The 21,657-nt window shown below is 36.8% G+C and overlaps 1 protein-coding gene and 1 non-coding gene across 2 annotated transcripts; both read left to right on the top strand.

Moving 5' to 3' along the window:
• The first annotated feature begins 273 nt into the window (after positions 1 to 273).
• On the top strand, positions 274 to 346 carry TRNAV-UAC (transfer RNA valine (anticodon UAC)). The gene has a single exon. It is a non-coding gene; the product is annotated as a tRNA-Val (tRNA).
• Positions 347 to 13,846: 13,500 nt separating this feature from the next.
• Positions 13,847 to 21,598, top strand: LOC100877778 (nuclear receptor subfamily 2 group E member 1). The gene is made up of 7 exons (XM_076533755.1): positions 13,847 to 13,977; positions 14,270 to 14,385; positions 17,273 to 17,458; positions 17,757 to 17,870; positions 17,956 to 18,119; positions 18,324 to 18,570; positions 20,166 to 21,598. Exons 1-7 carry the CDS (start codon positions 13,847 to 13,849, stop codon positions 20,393 to 20,395), a joined length of 1,188 nt encoding a protein of 395 aa, XP_076389870.1. The 3' UTR covers positions 20,396 to 21,598.
• The last annotated feature ends 59 nt before the right edge of the window (positions 21,599 to 21,657 follow it).

The raw sequence follows: 21,657 nt of genomic DNA, 5'->3' as shown, positions 1-21,657 counted from the left end.
TAACCCTATCTTAATTTTTAAGCAGATATTATTTTTATCTTTGTAAGATTATGTTACATAATAGTGTCATTTCGGATTTGCTTTATCTTCACCGTGCGTTGAGGTCATGTATTACAAGTAGATAATAGAAAGAATTTTATTTAGAATTAAGAATCAACGTTATAACTCGTAACTTAATGTAACTTTACATTATGTTCAGTTTATTCTTTTATAATTAGTACAGTGTAATGCAAGTTCCACTTATAAATCATAGAAAGGGAACTCCTGACATGTGGTTCCGTGGTGTAGCGGTTATCACGTCTGCTTTACACGCAGAAGGTCGCCAGTTCGATCCCGGCCGGAACCATTTTTTTTTTCTTTCAGAATTACTCTTTGCAAAGTTTTTATTCCAAAGTAATTTTAGTTATTTTTAATAAATCGCTATTTCTACTTTGACTTGTTATTCTTTAGAGGAATACAGATATTTTAAGCGAAGATAATTGAAGATTGGAATTGTGAATATCTTTTTAGAACGTAAGAACTTCAGAATGACACTTTCGGTATTCTTTCCACATTTTTAAACGACAGAACCTCTTTCTAATTTCATATCACTGTGACGCATGTCAAGAGTTTAACAATGCTTTCCACATTTTTAAACGACAGAACGTCTTAATTTCATATCACTGTAACGCAAGTCAAGAGTCTAACAATGTACTCCAAATATCTAAAAAACTTTAAAATTAAATAAAATTTCTGTAACACTTCTCCACACCCTAAGCAGTATTTTGCGGGTTGGTTAATTGAGCACTGCTAAAGTTATATCAAGATCCTATACATCACCTCGTTTCCCCGAAACAGAGTGAATTAACTTGTCAGTCGAAGCTTACCACGAACAAAACTCCGGAGAGTTGTTGAGTAGGTGAGCCACATCGATTCGCATCTTAGAAGGGCTGAAAGTGAGAAGTGATTGAGAGCGGGAGGGATCGAAGGAATTTCGCGAGAATGGCAGTATATGCGTGGGTGAACCATGAGAAAAGGCAGATGGCATCTTGTCGTAGTGGTCGACGGTTCACACTTCCAGCTCGTTCCCTTCTGGTGACAAGAAAACCAAAGTGACGGTTCAGGGCTGCTTTTATCAGGAGCATCTTCGCAATCGTTCCATTTGCCACGCGATACAAATAGAGATCAACGCTTTTTCATTGGTATATTCATAACAAACACGTCGGTATTTATATGGTTAAATACCTCAATTAGCTTCTGTGTGTGATTCACATAATGTAACAATGGTTATTTTTCAATCTTATATTGATAGAACTTGGACTCCATAAGATACACCTTGATGCAAACTTTATATTATACATGTGATACGTAGAGTACACATATGATTTATGGACAAATTTTTACTTTCTCATATTTTATATTTTCAAATTTCTGAATCTTGATATTCTTACATTTTTAAATTTCCATATTTCACCATCTTCATATGCTTAGATTTCCAAATTCAGAAATTTACTACGACTTCCTAGATTTCCTATTCAGACAAATTTTAAGTTTCCAAGATTCCTATTCTCAAAACACTAGATTCACTAAATTCCTAGATCTCTAAATCTCTACATCCCCCAAAGTAGTCGATCACTCCAACTTCCTAGATCCTAAAAATCCTCAAATTTCCTGAATTCTTAAATTCTCCAAATCCTACGATTCAAAATTCCTAAAATTCTCAAATACCTACGTGTCCAAATACCTACATTCCCCCACCTAATCTCGAACTCCCCAAGTCCCAAGATCGTCAAATTCAAAAGTCCCCAAATTCTTAATCCACCCCCAAAATGTTCAACTCGTCAAAAATCGCTAAGAACAATTAGCGAACAGTTAAATGTTCCTCAGTTTGGTAACATTTCCCTAGAGATGGCAGATTTGGCGTTGACTGTACGTACATAGGAACCGATGAGAGTGAACACAAGCACAGTTCTTTTGAAACGGAGCCATCCCTGTCCCCGAGCGTTCGCCCGAGAAAATGGTACGGGGGATAAAAGGTTTCCTTGTTTAACAAAATATCGTCTCTGAGCCATTAGCCCGACCGTTGCCACTTCAACGCGATTTTCTGCTCCTGCCACGTCGAGAAGGTGCTTCAGAATCTACGGATCCTTCGACCTATCATGTGCAGTCCGCTTGCTTTTCCCTGACAGAACCGATGCGGTTGAAATTAAGTTTTCACACCTACTTTCATTCCTATTGCTATATTATATTCTCATTTTTTACTGCATATTAAACACTGTATATTGAGCACAGTGGATTATATACATGTTCGCAAAAATAACTTTCAATGATCCAATACATGTCACAAAATATAAATTTTTTAGTAACGAAAATTTGTAGAATAATTAAATTTGTGAAATGTAACGTTGGAGAAATTATACACTCTGGTAAAATTAATATCGGCTTTAAATTGATTATTTAATATCAGTTCAAATTGATGTAATTAATATTTTATTTATAAAGGAAAGAGTAAATATTTTACGTAACATTTGTACATAGAAGGTCATATTAGAATGCAGATAAAAATATTGTTATAAAATAATTTTGTAATAAAAGTTAATAACTAATGTATCATTACATGGAAGTTGTTTTTTGATTCCAGTCGATGCAGCAATTTCTATGAATTTTTTATTACGCTCATACGTGTTCAGAAGCTGGGGAGACTATGAAACAGTCTAATTATGCAAACTAGGGATCAGTGGACAACACGTGGCCGAAAGATGACAATCATCGATTTTCAGGCAATAATAAATAAAATATTCAACGACGGGTGCCGTTTATTACGACCATCTCTCGCAATCGTGATACTGTAGTATACATCGTGTGAAAGTTACAGGTGTTCACTAACGTTTCATGGCTGTCTTTCTAAAAACTGTTCCGATTATTCGATAACTCGAGATTTTTAGCTACCTTCGAACAATAAAATGATATATACGGAGTGTCAATTTATACTACTTTTATGTTGGGTTAAATTTGTAGTTCGAAGTTGTTTACTGCACAAGTTTAATAAATTTATAAATTCTAAAATTCATAAATCTTCATACTTCATGATTTCTAAAATTACAATTGAAAGATCTTGATGTTTTACCTGCATTTTCTACGTCTTCCTAATCAACATGCATCTCCACACTTTGTGTTGCGCTATCAGTCCTTTCAATACATTAATCACATCAATGTCCAATACGGTGTCACAAAATTGTTCCTAGTGCTGGTTATTCATTATTACCAGTCCTTTGTACACAGTACTATCATAAAATTGTGTCATAAGATTGTCAGTCCTTTGCACTGTCGAGAGCTGAGAAAATGGCAGCCAAGACAACAAGAAGACAAGGAGAAGACAATCCACGTATCATCTCCTTTGAATCTCAAAAACAAAGTGTCTACAGTATCGTACTTATCAAAAATTCCTGTCGTTTACAAAGATTTATTATACTGCAAAAAACGAGAGCCAATCAGGTAGAAACAGCACACATTAGCAGTGTCATAAAATCGTCGAACAAGGTGTCTGATGGCGGGTCTCTTTCGAGCACTGTTCGATTAGAGGGGAAACCTTGCGAGTTGACTTTCGCGCTTTCGACGGCAGAGTTTCCAAGGGGTTGCTCTCATACCACCCTCTGCAACCATCATAAGCTCCGAGGAAGTTGCTCCGCCTGTCGGCCAATCATCTACGGTCTTCAGCCACCCCGTTGTGCGCGATTTCGCGATTGGGCGTGCTCGCAGAGGGCGATTAACGGCGACGCACCCTGACCACCCCTGCAGCCGCGAACAGAGACCAAGAATTACGAGCCATAGATCACGCGTACACCCTGTGCACCCTGTGCTCCACGTAGTCCTCGCGATAAAGAACCTCCGGTATCACGCGACATATTTAAATTACTTTTTTTTAACGCCGACAGGAAGAGGCTCGAGTGATCTCCCGTGATTTTAGAGAAGATTTCTTAGAGGTACATTTAACTCTCCTGTTCTAGTGGTAATTTATTGGCGACATTGTGTTAAGAGAAACATTCGTAACAATTTTGATCGGGTAGTTAGCAAACTTGCAATCAGCAGACCGATGTGTGACGTTTCAATGGATTTTGATGATTTATTCAATTTGCTGTGCGGAGACCATTAAGAAAAATACTGCTGAAATTATTGTTAGTCCGTGATGTCCTTATAGATATTTTAAAGACGTTTTAATTATTTTAGAACAGTAAAATAATAAATAGCACCGTTTTGTCGATTCGGCTGCTTCATAATTAAGTGCATCAGTTTGTTAATACATTATGTAGTAACATAATGTATGTTTTAGTACATTTAATAAATTGTGAACAAAATTGTAAACCACTGTACTATCTTCATTTTCAACGAATTCGATGTACGACACTTCTCAGTGGCTCGTGGAATAAATGAAAATTGATTACTAGTTGTCATTTTATACAATTTGGAAGGTTTGACTTAGTACAATATTTGTTTAAGAAGAGTTAAAAATAACTTGAACAGATTGAATAACAATTTTAATAAATCAATTTTGAATAACAAATTAAAGAACAACTTTCTGAAGAGATAGTCAAATTTTTAAATATCGTTGGATATGACAAAATAGGAGAGTTAAATGGCGGTTTCCAGAGTTTGGTATTTAGTGACATTTTTGACCAAAGTGTTGTGATTGAAACGGTGATATAACAAATTTTGTCCATTTATATTAATCCCGTTCATGAAGATATTTTAACTATTACAGAACACTATTTAGTTAAAACAATGTTAAGTAAATCTAAAAACGTTTAATTAAACCGAACGAATGATAGAAGCGAGTAACAGCCGAGATGTCTCGTTTTCTCTTGAACGTACCAAGATGGCTGCCGCATCTGAATTGGGACTTTTAAAAGCAATGGAAGAGGTACTTCACCCTTGAAAATCTGCAGAATATTCAAGAATAAATTATCGAATATATTTATCGCAAAGCAGAACTTTCACGATTCATCTTACATTGACAACTTCAGGAATACAGGTAAGACCTTTTCTCCAAACTAGAATGTGCAATTTGTGAAAAATAGAAAAATGGAAGAATGTTAGAAAATTTGAAAATTGAAGAATTTTAGAAAATTAGAACACTGAAGAATTTGAGAAAATTTGAAAATTGTAGAATTTCAAAATTGCGGTTTTGAAAATTTACAACTTGAAATGTCTTCATGGTACATGCTTCAAATTTATGAAAAACTATGACAACACGAAGTAAACTTAAAATACCATTCTCATCGGAGAAAAATTACAGTAACGTCAATAATCGATACAAGTACCTAAAATATCTTGTGGTAAAAGAAGAACTCGAAAACGATCGATAGTCAATGATTGTATAGTAGTTGATAGTATTACGAAAGCTAGGAAAGTATCTGTTACGTGAAATCACGGGTGTTTTGGGGTTTTCACGTGCATGGTGCAGGAGTGTCGTGCACGACAACCTCGGCCGAATCATGCAATCACTGCCAATCGTGTGAATGGTGCACGTGCGCGACCGAAGCTAATCACACACGCTGACTGTGCAATTAAAATTGGCTTGGAAATCAAGTTCGACTTCTGTTACTTTTAATCCGCCGTTTGCTGGAGGAGTGAAACCTGATGCAATAAATACGCAAATACACTACCGTCCATAAGTATCCGGACATTTGGTTTCGTTACATAAAACACAGTTGAACTTTATACGAAAGGTATTTAGGGTTATCATATCATTTGTAATAATTATTATTATCTTTTTTGAGGTGTCATAACGTAATAGAATTAATTTTTAAGTACAAATTATACAATGAGAGTGTGAAAGTAAAATTCATGTCCAGAAGTACAAAGTCCAAATTTGTGAATCTAATGAAACGCTTTCGATTCTAAAAAAAATTTTAATTTCTACTGTGTTTCATTTCTATGGTGCAGAACGTATTCAGAGGGTTCTTCGATATGTTTCAAGTGTTTGTAAACTGTTGGTAGATGTTTAGGTTCCCTCAATGGAGATAAGAATGGAGGTAACGCAATGCACTCGACAGTTTCGGTTTAGTTCGTCTGTAGCTTCTTTTCCATCGAGATATGAGTTCCAAACGAGAATTATCAATCGAAAAACGTTCCAGTATTCTGACCTTCGTAGAAAAAAAATCGATTTTAGTTACTGTTGCAGATACTTGAATAACTTTCATGCAACGCGAATTCATATTTCGCTTGTGTCCGGATACTTATGGACGGTATATGCAAAGATTTTTACGATCCGATATCTATACGTCCTGATACATCTACATACGTCCCAATACCACTACGTCCTGATGCTTCCACATCCCGATACTTCTGCGTCCTAATATCTCTACGTACCGATACCTCTATATCTTGACACCTCTGCGTCCCGAAACCCTACGCCCTAATAGTCCTATGTCCCGACTTGTATGTCCCGGTATCCCTACGTTCTGATATCTCTACGTCCCGATATTCCTGCGTCTTATAATCCTTACATTCCAATATCCCTGCGCCCCGGTATCTTTACATTTCAATATCCCTACGTCCCGATATCCTTACGTTCTGATATACCTACGTCCCGATATCTTTGCATTCTGATATCCCTACGTCCCGATATCCCTACGTCCCGATATCCCTACGTCCCGATATCTTTGCATTCTGATATCCCTACGTCCCGATATCTTTGCATTCTGATATCCCTACGTCCCGATATCTTTGCATTCTGATATCCCTACGTCCCGATATTCCTACGTCCCGATATCTTTGCATTCTGATATCCCTACGTCCCGATATTCCTACGTCCCGATATCTTTGCATTCTGATATCCCTACGTCCCGATATTCCTACGTCCCGATATCTTTGCATTCTGATATCCCTACGTCCCGATATCCCTACGTCCCGATATTCCTACGTCCCGATATCTTTGCATTCTGATATCCCTACGTCCCGATATTCCTACGTCCCGATATCTTTGCATTCTGATATCCCTACGTTCCGATATTCCTACGTCCCGATATCTTTGCGTTCCGATATCCCTACGTCCCGATATCTTTGCGTTCTGATATCCCTACGTCCCGATATCCCTGCGACCCAATATTTCTACGCCCCAATATGCCAACGTCCCGATATCCCTAGGTCACGTTTACAGAAACAAGCTAACAAAGCAAGGGAAATAGCAGCTAAACACACAGATAAACGAATGTTACGTAGACGCGGTTCTTACAAGCGTAGCACAACGTTATTTATTATTAAAGAGTTTCTAATTGCAGTCGACCCTCCTCGATGGCAAAAGTCACGTCAGGGGTAGCATAAGCTAACGACCATGTTTACCTGGAACCATTTAAAAATGTATGAAAAAACGCGATAGAGGAAGGGAGACTCGTTAGACCGAATCCTCCTCTTGTTCATTTGTAATTAAATGTCGGGGTAACAACAAGATTAGTTAATTGTTATTAATTAAAAGTCACGAGTTGCTCAATTTTTGTGGAAGTAGGGGAGAAATCACATTTGGTAAATCAATGATTTAACGTCGGAACGGAAAAGATCCAGGTGAATATTACTCAGCAAGGTGTGACATGCCTGGTAGCAGCGTGAAAAGGATGTTTATTGCCACGTGCCTTTTTTCTCAATGAACCCTCTTGCGAAGCTTCCATTGTGCTCGAACAATGAACGTCACCATGATTAAATTAGAGAAAGAACATGGTCGAAAAACACGGGATGATCCTCGAATACGCAAGTAGCTTTTGATCGATGATCGACAAAAAGTGAAACTTCTTTTAGGTACATTATAGGGTTCAGAATAATTCGAGAATTCTGTTGATTACTGAATATTGCAAATATTCTGGTATTATTTTTTTCAATTCTCGATGAATATTTAATGATTTTGAATTATTCATCAATGAAGCATCGGGAAGTATTAGAAAATGATTTCCCGTCGCGATTGCAAACTACGCCATTTTGGTGTGGAGAACAGTTCTGTTTTAACTACGATCTAAAATTCTATACTGTATTAATGTAAAATAATATAAAGTTAATGATAAAAGTATTTATAATTGTACAAACGAAGTACAAGAGGAAAGATTAACATTAGATGAAAGTTGCATATTGCAAATATATTAGCATTATTTATGATTTAAAAAAACATTTTAAAAACGACTTCGCTGAAGATAAACCACGATTTATAATCCATCTCTGTATCAACATCTAACATTGTTTTGCTAAAATACTATCTTGTATATAAAATTAAAAAAATTAAAATAGCCATCTTAGCCTCTTCGGTGTTTATGACTTTTTAAGCTTCTTACGAAGAAAGAAGTATCAAATAATGACGTTATATTGCCTTGAACGATCCATCAACGTTTTTTATGCGAAACAACGCACATGACGTGACGAGGAAAAAAATTTACATAGGACCCGTTCGAATTTTCAATCGAGATTCACTCGTGGACCGCAACGAACTTTCGTCGCGTTGCATCGAGTTGAACTATCGAAAAGTCATTGGACCGACATTAAGCGTGCAGATGTGAACTTGTATTAAAGTTTCTATGATCGATGGGTTTGCATTAAATTACTCGAAAAATATCCTTTCTCCATCTATATAAAAGTTCAGTCTTCGCATTTTATTTAACTTGCTCTTGCGTTTCAAAAAATATATTTTTTGAAACTGTTCGGTTTTAACATATTTACCTACATTTTGTCTATTGAAGATTTTAATCTGCAAGTTTTTAATTTATTTAATAAATTTGCATGTTTTAATGGGAATTGGAGAATTTTGGAATTGGGGAATTTTGGAATTGGGGGATTTTGGAATTGGGGGATTTTGGAATTGGGGAATTTTGGAATTGGGGGATTTTGGAATTGGGGAGTTTTAGAATTGGGGAATTTGGGAATTGGAGAATTTTGGAATTGGGGGATTTTGGAATTGGGGGATTTTGGAATTGGGGAGTTTTAGAATTGGGGAATTGGAATTGAGGAATTTTAGAATTGGGAATTTTGGAATTGGGGAATTTGGAATTGGGGAATTTTGGAATTGGGGGATTTTGGAATTGGGGAGTTTTAGAATTGGGGAATTTGGGAATTGGGGGATTTTGGAATTGGGGAATTTTGGAATTGGGAATTTTGGAATTAGGGAATTTTGGAATTAGCAAATTTGGAATTGGGGAATTTTGGAATTGGGAATTTTGAAATTGGGGAGTTTTAGAATTGGGGAATTTGGGAATTGGGGAATTTGGGAACTGGAGAATTTTGGAATTGGGGAATTTTAGAATTGGGAATTTTGGAATTGGGGAATTTTAGAATTGGGAATTTTGGAATTGGGAATTTTGAAATTGGCAAATTTGGAATTGGGGAATTTTGGAAGTGGGGAATTTTGGAATTGGGAATTTTGGAATTAGGGAATTCTGGAATTGCGGAATTTTGGAATTGGGGGATTTTGGAATTGGCAAATTTGGAATTGGGGAATTTTGGAATTGGGAATTTTGGAATTAGGGAATTCTGGAATTAATTTGTTTCATGAATTTGCATATTTTCATGAGTTTATTTAATTTATTAAACGAATTCGCATATTTTTATGTTTCATTTGGTATTGTAATTCTATTTGTTATGGTAATAAATATATTCGACATCTTGACAGGAAAGGACAGGGTAGAATGTGACTTCGTACAACTCGTGTTCGTATAATTCGCGACATATGTTACGTGCGTGCGTAAACGGAGTGGGTGTTCGTGCAAACAGGTTTAAATAATCCGCCCCATCTGTAACTGCACATCGAAAAGACCCAACCGACCGTTCGACTTCTCGCAAACCATAAATATTTAATTACTCTCGACATCGCTGTGTAAGATATTTTTATAACATTATAAGTCACATCGCTTTAAGAGTTATGCACTTTGATCTCAAAGCAAATGTTCGAATAAAATGAACGCATTAAGCGATGAAACAACATCGTTACACTTAAACATAGTACATTTACGTGGTACATTTCATGGTACATTTACTCTAAATAAACAAATACTCATTTTGCTCTTCTTAAGAAATTTAGCAAAATTGTCAAAAGAAATTAACATTTCCAATTCCAAAATTCCCCAATTCCAAAATTCCCAATTCTAAAATTCCCCAATTCCAAAATTCTCTAATTCCCAAATTCTCCAATTACAGAATTCCCTAATTCTAAAATTCCCAGTTCCAAAATTCTCCACTTCCAAAATTCACAATTCTAAAGTTCCCCAATTCCAAAATTGTCCAATTCCCAAATTCTCCAATTCCAGAATTCCCTAATTCCAAAATTCCCAATTCCAAAATTCCCCACTTCCAAAATTTCCCAATTCCAAATTTGCCAATTCCAAAATTCCCAATTCTAAAATTCCCTAATTCCAAAATTCTCCAATTCCCAAATTCTCCAATTCCCAAATTCCCAATTCCAAAATTCCCAATTCCAAAATTCCCCAATTCCAAAATTCTCCAATTCCCAAATTCTCCAATTCCCAAATTCCCAATTCCAAAATTCCCAATTCCAAAATTCCCCAATTCCAAAATTCTCAAATTCCCAAATTCCCCAATTCTAAAACTCCCCAATTCCAAAATCCCCCAATTCCAAAATTCCCCAATTCCAAAATTCTCCAATTCCCAAATTTCCCAGATCCAAATTCCCCAATTCCAAAATCCCCCAATTCCAAAATTCCCCAATTCCAAAATTCTCCAATTCCCAAATTTCCCAGATCCAAATTCCCCAATTCCAAAATTCTCCAATTCCCAAATTCCCCAATTTCAAAATTCTCCAATTCTCTAATTTTCCCAATTCCAAAATTTCCCAGATCCAAATTCCCTAATTCCAAAATTTTCCAATTCCCAAATTTCCCAGATCCAAATTCCCCAATTCCAAAATTCTCCAATTCCCAAATTGCCCAATTTCAAAATTCTCCAATTCTCTAATTTTCCCAATTCCAAAACTCCCCAATTCCAAAATCCCCAATTCCAAAATTCCCCAATTCCAAAATTCCCAATTCCCTTGGCACTAGCACCGAAGTCAGTCGTCCAGTCAAGATCTCTTGGTCGTTGGCGGTGGTAATGACAGTGTCGGTGAAACTGGTCTCGGGACGAAGGGTGCGGTGAAACGTGGCATCATCCACCAGGACTCTCGGTGGTTTACCACCGATGCATTATTGAGTCTGGGAACTTTACAGGTGACTCGACGTCCTCCTATTAGACCGTGGAAGACCGTGGCGGAGTCGCCCCAAGGGCCTCGACAAAGAGGGAGCTTTTATGGGGAGAAAGGACACGGAGAAGGTGGAGAACCGTAAATTGTATCGGCAAGGTTTCGCAAAAGTCAACGGAAGTGTGCAAGAGGGTGTTTTTTAGCTTGACCTCGGGCACCGTGGTGTACATGGCTTTGAAAAATTCTGAGATGGGGGGTTTTATTGAAATACAATACGTTCGGTGTAACCACGAATAATGGTGTAAAAGTCACCGTCACCACGAGTGATGTAAAAGTTATTAGAAACTCTTTAATCAGAGACATGGTATCGATCTTGATTACCGGCATTCTTCAGAGAAATCACGTCGGGAAATTTATTTGATACATATGCTGTATTTTAACCCCTATTTTAACGCACTCATACGAGCTGCGATCATTATGTTCCGGAACTGGTCCCGTATATGCAGATAAAGTCACGTGTTTCAAATTTGGCTACTATCCCCTTCAAAGTAGTCCCCTTGTGCAGCTATGCACCGATCCCAGAGTCTCTGCCATTTTTGGAAAGCTTCCTAGAAGTCTTCTTGTTGAAGCGTGTCATTTGCCATTTTTCCCCTTTTTGCGAAGATAGGCTTACGAATTTTTTTCTCAGAAACTACTCAACCGATTTACCTAAATTCTTCTTTGTTTTATTCATGAAAGATTGGGCTATTTTAAGATATTTTTTTTAATTCCATCAATTTGTTACAAAATGTCGAAAAATTTAAACAAATTCTTCTCTAGCGTTTTTTGAGGGGCGCAAAGGGCGTTCGCGCGTACAAATAAATATAACTCAGCTATTCAAGGAATAATCTATTCATTGAATGTAATCTAAAGAATCGATTGAAACATTAAACGTCGCAACAGCTACTTAGGATATCCGGATTGCTCTGGCATACGAACGAGTCAGTAAGTCGTAAGCATCGAGAAAATCGAGGCATCATGACGGTGAACGATGTTTAACAATCATCGAACTTCTCATTATGTATTGAAATATGCAAAGACCCGTTGTTCGGTGACTATAAGTTCCTCCACTAACTGCACGTAAGTCACGAGAACGTGTCTGCTGCATCGCTGAAACTGACACATAATTCATGTTGTAGTAACGTGGTCTAAGGTAAGGCGAAACTGTTATTGTCGTTTCACGGTAGTCAGCGAATGATTATTATGTGGAGTGAAACTACTCAGGGATAAACAAAGTTCGATCGCGACGACGATGAACAGATGGTACAAATATATGAACAAAAAATTATGGAATCTATACTTTATTGTAGCGTTGTTGAAATTCTTTCGTAGAGTTCTAAAATTCTATGTACTAAACTAAAAATTTAAAACCTCTATTATTTGTAAATCCTTGAAAATCTCGAGGTTTGAAAGTCGTGGAGATTAGAAATTTCAAAGTTCTATCGTTTCAAAGCTATGGAGATTCGAGATTGGTGAGATGTTAGAGTTTTGGAAATTTTAAATTATGGAATCGCAAAATATCAAAATTCAAAATTGGCAAAATTAGCAATTCCTACATTTTTAAGATTTTCAATTCTCAAAATTTTCAATTACCAATTTCCCAAGTTTCCAATTGCACAAATTCCCAATTCCCCAAATTTTCAATTCCCCAATTTCCCAATTCCCCAAATTTCCAATTCCTCAAATTTCCAATTCCCCAAATTCCCAATTTCCCGAATTCCCAATTCCCCAAATTTCCAATTCTCCAAATTCCCAATTTCTCGAATTCCCAATTCCCCGAATTGCCAATTCCCCGAATTGCCAATTCCCCGAATTCCCAATTCCCCGAATTCCCAATTTCCCGAATTCCCAATTCCCCAAATTCTCAATTCCTCAAATTTCCAATTCCCAAATTCCCAAATCCTCAAATTCCCAATTCCCCGAATTCCCAATTCCCCGAATTCCCAATTTCCCGAATTCCCAATTCCCCGAATTCCCAATTCCCCGAATTCCCAATTTCCCGAATTCCCAATTCCCCGAATTCCCAATTCCCCAAATTCCCAATTCCTCAAATTTCCAATTCCCCAAATTCCCAATTCCCCAAATTTCCAATTCCCCAAATTCCCAATTCCCCAAATTCCCAATTCCCCAAATTCCCAACTCCCCAAATTCCCAATTCCTCAAATTTCCAATTCCCCAAATTCCCAATTTCCCGAATTCCCAATTTCCCAATTCCCCGAATTCCCAATTCCCCAAATTTCCAATTCCCCGAATTCCCAATTCCCCAAATTCCCAATTCCCCAAATTCCCAATTCCCCAAATTCCCAATTCCCCAAATTCCCAATTCCTCAAATTTCCAATTCCCCAAATTCCCAATTCCCCGAGTTCCCAATTCCCCAAATTCCCAACTCCCCAAATTCCCAACTCCCCGAGTTCCCAATTCCCCAAATTCCCAACTCCCCAAATTCCCAATTCCCCAAATTCCCAACTCCTCAAATTCCCAAAATTTCCGATTTCCTAGTTTCCTAATTTCCCAGATCCCCTAGTTCCTAAATTCCCAAACTTCGCCATTTTGAACAATTTATAGATTGCGATTTCAGCGAAAGTTTCAAGCAGCCTAAAATCCCATTCTCTGACCATATTTTTCCGTCTAATCGTAGTTTGATGAATAGACACGAGGAGAAAATGGAGGACAGCAGCCGGGGTGAAAGTTTATGCAAAGTTTGCGGCGATAAAGCATCGGGCAAGCATTATGGAGTACCAAGCTGCGATGGATGTCGCGGCTTCTTCAAGCGGTCGATCCGCAGGTATGCAAGGTAACTATTTTTATGTAATTTGCGAAATACGCACTGTCACATTATTGTAACAAATTGTAGTTATAATATATAATCAAGTGAAAATCAGTTATAATATAGGAATTGTTACATTGAACCTAGATTTGTATTGCTCAACATCTTCTAACTTTAAATAACACATTTTTATCATTTATGTTCTATCATACGGGTAGATAGTTTGATTGTGACTTTTAATACTATTGAATGCTGAGTGTTATAATTAGTTTGTTTTCAAAACACATGAAATAAATATTAGTTTGAACGCTTTGTTCAGGAATCTAGACTACGTTTGCAAGGAAAATGGCCGTTGCATCGTGGACGTTTCACGTCGCAATCAGTGCCAGGCATGTCGTTTTACCAAGTGCCTTCAGGTCAACATGAAACGAGATGGTACGCTTCGTTTTAACGGTGATTAAGCTTCTTTCTATTAACAATAGTATATCGTATCAAAGATATCAATACCTTTTAACTTCATGAAATTTCGGGCATGGACACTTATCAATGATCAATTACAAAATTCCCTTTCTATATTATTTTACAATTCTTCTGCCACTCTTTTCACAATGTTATAGCTCGTCTGTTCAAATTTTATTTTAACGAAATTTTTCTTTGCCAACAAGAATAAAACTGACTGATTTTTATTTAAATAAATTCATGAAATTTTATGTTTCCTCTCGAAATGTTCAAGCTTTCGAAGCTTCAGGTTTTTAAATGTTTAACACTGGTTTTACATGATCATTAATTTTCAAATAGTAACTATATAAATTAGGGATAGACTATCTAATACAATTCTTTATCTAGACGAAGTTGACGGTGGAATTTAGTTTCAAAAGGTCACCACAGGGCGCGGAATTGAAAACAAGGAACAACGTGTATACACGTCGAACGCAGGGCAAATGGTACTATTATACATTTTACGAAAAACCAGGAAGGATTACATTTTTATTCGTCAAAAAAACTAACAATTCGTTTCTGAATACGTTATTCTTATTAAAAGCTTGAAAATTGTCAAGAAATAATACTATACATAAACAAGTCTTGTGTAAAAATGTATAAGACTTTACCTCACAGAGCAACGTGCCATTATTGGCCCTGCTAACTGCTGACGCAGTTTCTCCGCAAATCAACGCTGGCCGTCCAAGTCGCGGGTTAGGTATGTAATTAGTTTTGATACGCGAGCCCCAATCCATATGAAATATTAGGTCTACCGGAAAGTTCTGTCCGTTTTTAGAATTAACCTAACCATTCTAAAACGGACAGAACTTTCCGGTAGACCTAATACGTAGCGGTCGTATTGGTAATGTAAAGGGAACATACCACCAAATAATATTCTTATTACATTTTACTGAGATTTCGAGTTTTTATAGTGAACGGTAATTTTTTATTTTACACGACGAGTATACACGTCAAACGCACCGCAGTAGAGATTTGGTCTGACGTGTATACACGTCGAACGCACTCAACTGGTGAACATGCACTTTTATACAAATTTTGTAAGAAATTTTATAATATAAGAAATCTGAACTCCGTCATTTTGTAAATCCAGTGTTAAACTTATCTAGAAGTTAAGTTCGAAGGTTCAACGACATCCCATCTGTCAGGAGTGTTGCGAATGACAGGAACCGATATCTCTCTCGTTTTTGGCTGGCAAACACGCGTCGGTTTCGTAGTGTAACCAACCCTGAGGATATTACAATGCGCGTAGACGTTGGTAGAGGAAAAAAAAGCAGAGAAACGATTCGAAGGGATGGAACGATAAAAAAGGGGTGGTTGCGCCCACATGAAATTCTATATTCGTGCTTGCTCACGCCAGAATCCGGAAAGTTAGCCTTGCCACGAGTGGGACAGCGGTGTCACGAGCAGCCTGACGTTCACAGCTTTTGTAAACACTTCTAGCCAGGCCCGATAATCCAAACACTTGATTGCGCAGGGATATCAATTAGCGAGGGACGGAACGAAAGGTGCTATTATAGGTCCGACCACTTCTATGGCTTTCATTGTACTTCGAAGCATGGATGTATCTAGGATTTTCTATGTAATTTGGGACTTTCACTAGCTTGTTCACTAGGTTCATGGACAGTGTTCATTCTACGTTTGAGACGTGAAGCGTGCATTTTGCAAATTTTGGGAAATGAACTTGGTGATCTGGAAATGTAGAAAGTTGGAATTTTGGGATTTTAGAATTGGGGAATTGGCGGGCTGGGCATTTCGGGAGTTAGGTTAGGTTAGGTTGGGGAGTTAGGAATTTGGGAATGTGGGAATTAGAGAGTTGAGGAGTTGGGAACTTGGGAATTGGGAATTTGAGGAATTGGGAATTTGGGAAGTTGGGAATTTGGGGAATTGGGAATTTGGGGAATTGGGAATTTGGGGAATTGGAATTTTGGGAAATTGGGAATTTGGGAAATTGGGAACTTGGGGAATTGGGAATTTGGGGAATTGGGAACTTGGGGAATTGGGAACTTGAGAACTTGGGGAATTGGGAATTTGGGGAATTGGGAACTTGGGGAATTGGGAACTTGAGAACTTGGGGAATTGGGAATTTGGGGAATTGGGAACTTGGGGAATTGGGAACTTGGGGAATTGGGAACTTGGGAATTGGGAACTTGGGAATTGGGAATTTGGGGAATTGGGAATTTGGGAAATTGGGAAATTGGGAAATTGGGAAATTGGGAATTTGGGAACTTGAGGAATTGGGAATTTGGGAAATTGGGAACTTGGAGAATTGAGAACTTGGGGAATTGGGAACTTGGGGAATTGGGAACTTGGGGAATTGGGAATTTGGGGAATTGGGAACTTGGGGAATTGGGAACTTGAGAACTTGGGGAATTGGGAATTTGGGGAATTGGGAACTTGGGGAATTGGGAACTTGAGAACTTGGGGAATTGGGAATTTGGGGAATTGGGAATTTGGGGAATTGGGAATTTGGGAAATTGGGAATTTGGGAAATTGGGAACTTGGGGAATTGGGAACTTGGGGAATTGGGAACTTGGGGAATTGGGAACTTGGGTAATTGGGAACTTGAGGAATTGGGAATTTGGGGAATTGGGAACTTGGGGAATTGGGAACTTGGAGAATTGGGAACTTGAGAATTGGGAATTTGTGGAATTGGGAACTTGAGAATTGGGAATATAGAAATTTGGAAATTGGAGAGTTTAGACTTGGGAGTCTTGGGAGTCGAGAACTTAGGCTTCTGCAAATTTCGAAATTTGGGAATCTGAGAATATAACATTATAATATTAATGTAAGCATTTTGAGTAATTAATATTTTATAATACAGCGGTTCAACACGAAAGAGCTCCTCGGAACACGTCATCTTTGGTCACGGCAACAAGGAGAGGTCCTTCAGGACTATATCCAGGAATCCCACATGTTTACCATGCCACAAGCAACCCTTATCATCCCTTGTTATATCCTGCGTTGTTCCCTTTTAAGCCGACAGTCTCAGCCTTCACACCATCAGTCGGTAAGTACAATATTAAAATTTAACTTTACTGTAACATTTTTCCAAATTTTTATTTAATTTTTGTCGAAATTCACTTTTGAAATTAATATTTTTTTATGAATCACTCATAGTTACGGTAATATATTTTACAAAATCTCTAAGTTTTCGGTGGTCCAACTTTTAAAAATTGAGAAATCCCAAAGTTTCATAGTTAAAAAGTTTAAAAATTATAATTTCGAAGCAGAAAAATTCCAAAATTCTAATATTTCGAAAAAAATTATAATAAAGGTATTTATACATAATTCTATCTTGATTTCAGCACACTTTCTGCCACGATCGCCAACAGAATCATTAACAGTGACAACAGCAAAGGAAGACGAAGTTACGAGTTCCGAAGAAGCTGGAACGATCGACACAAGAACTGAACCAAAAGGTAAAGACTCTGGAATAGAAACTTGTCCAATATCTCTACGGTATTACAGATATTGTCTAATGATTTTATATTCATGATTTTATAGAGGAATTAACGAGTAGCCGGTTAGCACCACCGATCATCAACTCTGCGTCCTCAGAATACATGACTAATTTTTCCATCCTACCTACGGAGAATATTTACGAATTTGCAGCAAAATTGCTCTTCTTTGCTGTCAGATGGGCGAGAAGTATTCACTCATTCTTACAAGTAAGTTTTCTTACAAGTAATTTTGCCAGCTCGCTAGTTTTTAGACAAGTTTTTAATTCTCAAATTTTCATATTTACAAATTTGTACACTTTCTTATTTTTCTAATTTTCTGCAATTTTGAAATTGTTGAATTCCTAGATTTCTATACCTTGAAATTTCTAAAAGAGAGCCGAATTACCTCTTTACTTATGCTTTTCTTTTTAGTTGCCCTACAGAGACCAAACTATCCTCCTGGAGGAATCTTGGAGCGAACTCTTCGTATTGACAGCCGCTCAATGGAACTTCCCAGTCGAAGAGACAACTCTAGTACCTAACGATTTGTTATCAGAAAGAAAAGAAGTGCTAGTCGACGAAGTGAGGAGGCTGCGGGAACTGTTAGGGAAATGTGCGCTACTCAGAGTTGATCATTCCGAGTACGCTTGTTTGAAAGCCATCGTTCTTTTTAAAGGAGGTACGATTATTTAAGAACAAGATGTTAGGCTTCCATATTAGGTATTAGATATGCAGATTAAGAACAGCATAAATAACCAATCAGTCTATCAAAATGACTAATTGCAAATCTTCATTATTATATAAATTCATTTCATTTTTCTAAATAAACTGTTTGATAGTTTCCTTAATAAATATTTAACTTGGATGCTCAATTTCTTATTTTAAACTGTGATAGGGGAAGGTAGGCTAATTTGCACCAATTTTATATTATTCACTATATAAAAGCATGGAAGAAGTGTCAATAAAAATTAAGTAGTAGAAAAGAAACTCACTAAGTGTACCTTCAAAATAAAACCATTTATGAAATTTTAAACACCATTTATAATAGTAAAAAATAAATTCAAAGAAATCTCGTCATCGGTCCAATTTAGGAAATCGGTTTCCTTATTTGGACCGCTAGCTTCCTAAATTGGACCATTAGCTTTTTTAACGACAATTACAACAATAGAACGTTTTAACTGCAGTACTAACTCCAGTACATGGAGTATGAATCCAAATGCGACATTTCATACATTGTATCATATCTTCTTCCTTGGTTTCTTCACACAATGTACAAAACCATGAACCACCATTTTCTTTTTTATGTTTCGGCGTTTTGTCAAAGTTTGGTGAACTTATTTTTTTCAAGTTTTTTACGTTTATTCGGTCTAACTGCGATTTGTAAGGGCTGCTTGTTATTTTCTCTGCTTTCTGGGCTATTGGCGCACTGCAAGAAGACGAAGGACCATCTGGATTTTGATTTTTCTTTGCTCGCGGTGATATTTCTTCAAGAACTCTCCTTAATTGTTTACTCTCGTTGTCACTTCTATCTTCTTCATCATCACTGCTAGAAGTTGTAATGTGGTTGTCGAAATTGAACCGGTCCAATTTCGACAACTGTTTTCGGTCCAACTTCGGCAACTTGAATATTTTATACTTAATATTATAGAAAAACGTCAGACTAACATAACCTCATAAAATTGTAACAGGATATTATAGATAGATAGGTAAGCTTTGTGATGATATAATAAGACCTGTAATTACTTACGTTTGATCGAATTAACGGCTTTCGCTCTTACATCAAAATAACAAAGTTTGTTCGTAGTCAAACAAATAACACTTCTCTCAATGTAACCACGAGACGTTTCTTCGAAAACACGATTGCATTAACCTCGTCTACATCTACGTATAACAAGTTGCCTATCTAAAATCGCACAGATTTTATCAATCTTTGGATACCACAGCGGTCCAAATTAGACTACCTTCCCCTACATTTTCTTGAAATGTACTTTGATTTTTATCAAGATAAAGTATTAATGGGTACATTAGACATTTGCAAGGTACAAGACATTTCTGTATCACCGAAAGCTTCTATTAAATTGTGACATATTTTCTCGAAATGTACTTTGATTTTTTTCAAGATAAAACGTTAATGGGTACATTAGGTATCATCAAAAATAAATATTTCTAACTTCAATTTAATATTTCTATATTCTAAAAGAGTTAATGAAACGATATATTCTCTATGTGTACGAATACTTCACAGTAACCAAAATAAAAATATTTTTTAATCAGAAGCACGAGGACTCTGCGAGCCAGGAAGAGTAACAGCGTTGCAAGAACAAACGGTAGCTGTGTTCTGCGAAAGGGATGCACGAAGGGTTGGAAGACTTTTATTGCTGTTACCTCCGGCTCGCGCACTCTGTCGATCAACCCTGCAAGAACTGTTATTCAAACCAACAGTAGGGGATGTTAGCGTGGAACGGTTACTAGGAGACATGGTTAGCGCTCTCAGACCGACATAACGCGAAATCCTACTCGGTCGATATCGCATTTCCAAATGAGGCAAACTACGGCACAGACGAGGTATCTCTGACATCTGACGTATTTTTCTGTCCCCAATTTTTGGGATTCTCTCGAATTTACGGGGCTACAATCTCGAATATGTTGTTCAACGAGAAAGGTATTAGACTTTTCGTTCATTACGTGATTGACAAATATTCCATAGTCAAAAATAACAGTCAATGTTAAAATGTCTTTGAAGATTTATACCTAGTTACTTAAGGTCAAATCATTAATTTGTTCAGATTTTTCACTGGGTCAAATATAGATTTTTCAGAGTCTGTTGTGAACTAAGACCACGATTTTTAATTACATTTCAAAATACACACTCTGGAGCGTAGATTTCTTATCTTATATTCTATCATGAAGATAGAATTATTTTTTCATTGTATGTTTTATGTATATTATTCTACAAGTATTCTATAATTATTCTGTTCTATATATAAAGCTAGAGAGACATTGGATGTTGAGAATTAGTTTCTCTCGTTGAACAAATTATGGAGCTCCATTTCAAATTTTTGTGATACTAACAATCTTATCTAAATACTGTCCGTGGTTGAAGAACAAAATAATAACATACTAACTATTACCTGAGAATGTTCAAATCTCAAGGTCGGCATGGCAGCGCCTCGTATACATCGTCTGTGGTTACAGTTTAATCGCCCACAATTCAAATTCGGTTTTCAACGAATAATTCTATATAGTTATCGCGGATCATCCCGCATTCGTTTTATAAAGTTGCATATATCAATTACTTTAGTGTCGGTAAAGAAGATTCCTTGTAAAGGTCGAACCTCGACGCAAATGTCCAAGTATTAACCCGTTCAATATCAGTGTTTTGCAAATCCTCAGGAAATACAACTTCTTCTAGTCATATCTTGTTTTTTGTTATTAGATATGGATCTCATTTTTCCACCTCAAATTTCACCTCAAAAAATTGGATCTCAATTTTTCAGGTGGAATTTTTATGGCGGTAATTTTAAATGTACGAACTTTTTAAATCTACAAATTCTCAAGTTCACAAATTCACGAATCCTCAAATTACTTCGTAAAAATAATTTAATTTAAATACGAACCAGATCGCAACTGGTCTCGTTTTATCCGAAGGAACATTAATGTATTAAAATTCATGTTACAAAGGTGAAATTAAAATTACTGATTGTTAATTACTCGTGTACTAATTCCATTAGTGATAATAAAATCGTACATTATAAAAAAAAGGTTC

The sequence above is a fragment of the Megachile rotundata genome, chromosome 1 (genome assembly GCF_050947335.1).
Source record: "Megachile rotundata isolate GNS110a chromosome 1, iyMegRotu1, whole genome shotgun sequence".
NCBI classification, from domain to species: Eukaryota; Metazoa; Arthropoda; class Insecta; order Hymenoptera; family Megachilidae; genus Megachile; species Megachile rotundata.
Note: the sequence above shows the minus strand (reverse complement) of the source record. Positions and strands in the feature narration are given on the sequence as shown.

What these genes read in the sequence shown, in the direction of transcription:
- LOC100877778 (XM_076533755.1), top strand. Translation starts at nt 13,847, where the DNA reads ATGGAGGACAGCAGCCGGGGTGAAAGTTTATGCAAAGTTTGCGGCGAT. An exon ending in TCGATCCGCAGGTATGCAAG is followed by an intron (nt 13,978 to 14,269) that starts GTAACTATTTTT and finishes CGCTTTGTTCAG; the next exon opens with GAATCTAGACTACGTTTGCA. An exon ending in CACAAGAACTGAACCAAAAG is followed by an intron (nt 17,871 to 17,955) that starts GTAAAGACTCTG and finishes ATGATTTTATAG; the next exon opens with AGGAATTAACGAGTAGCCGG.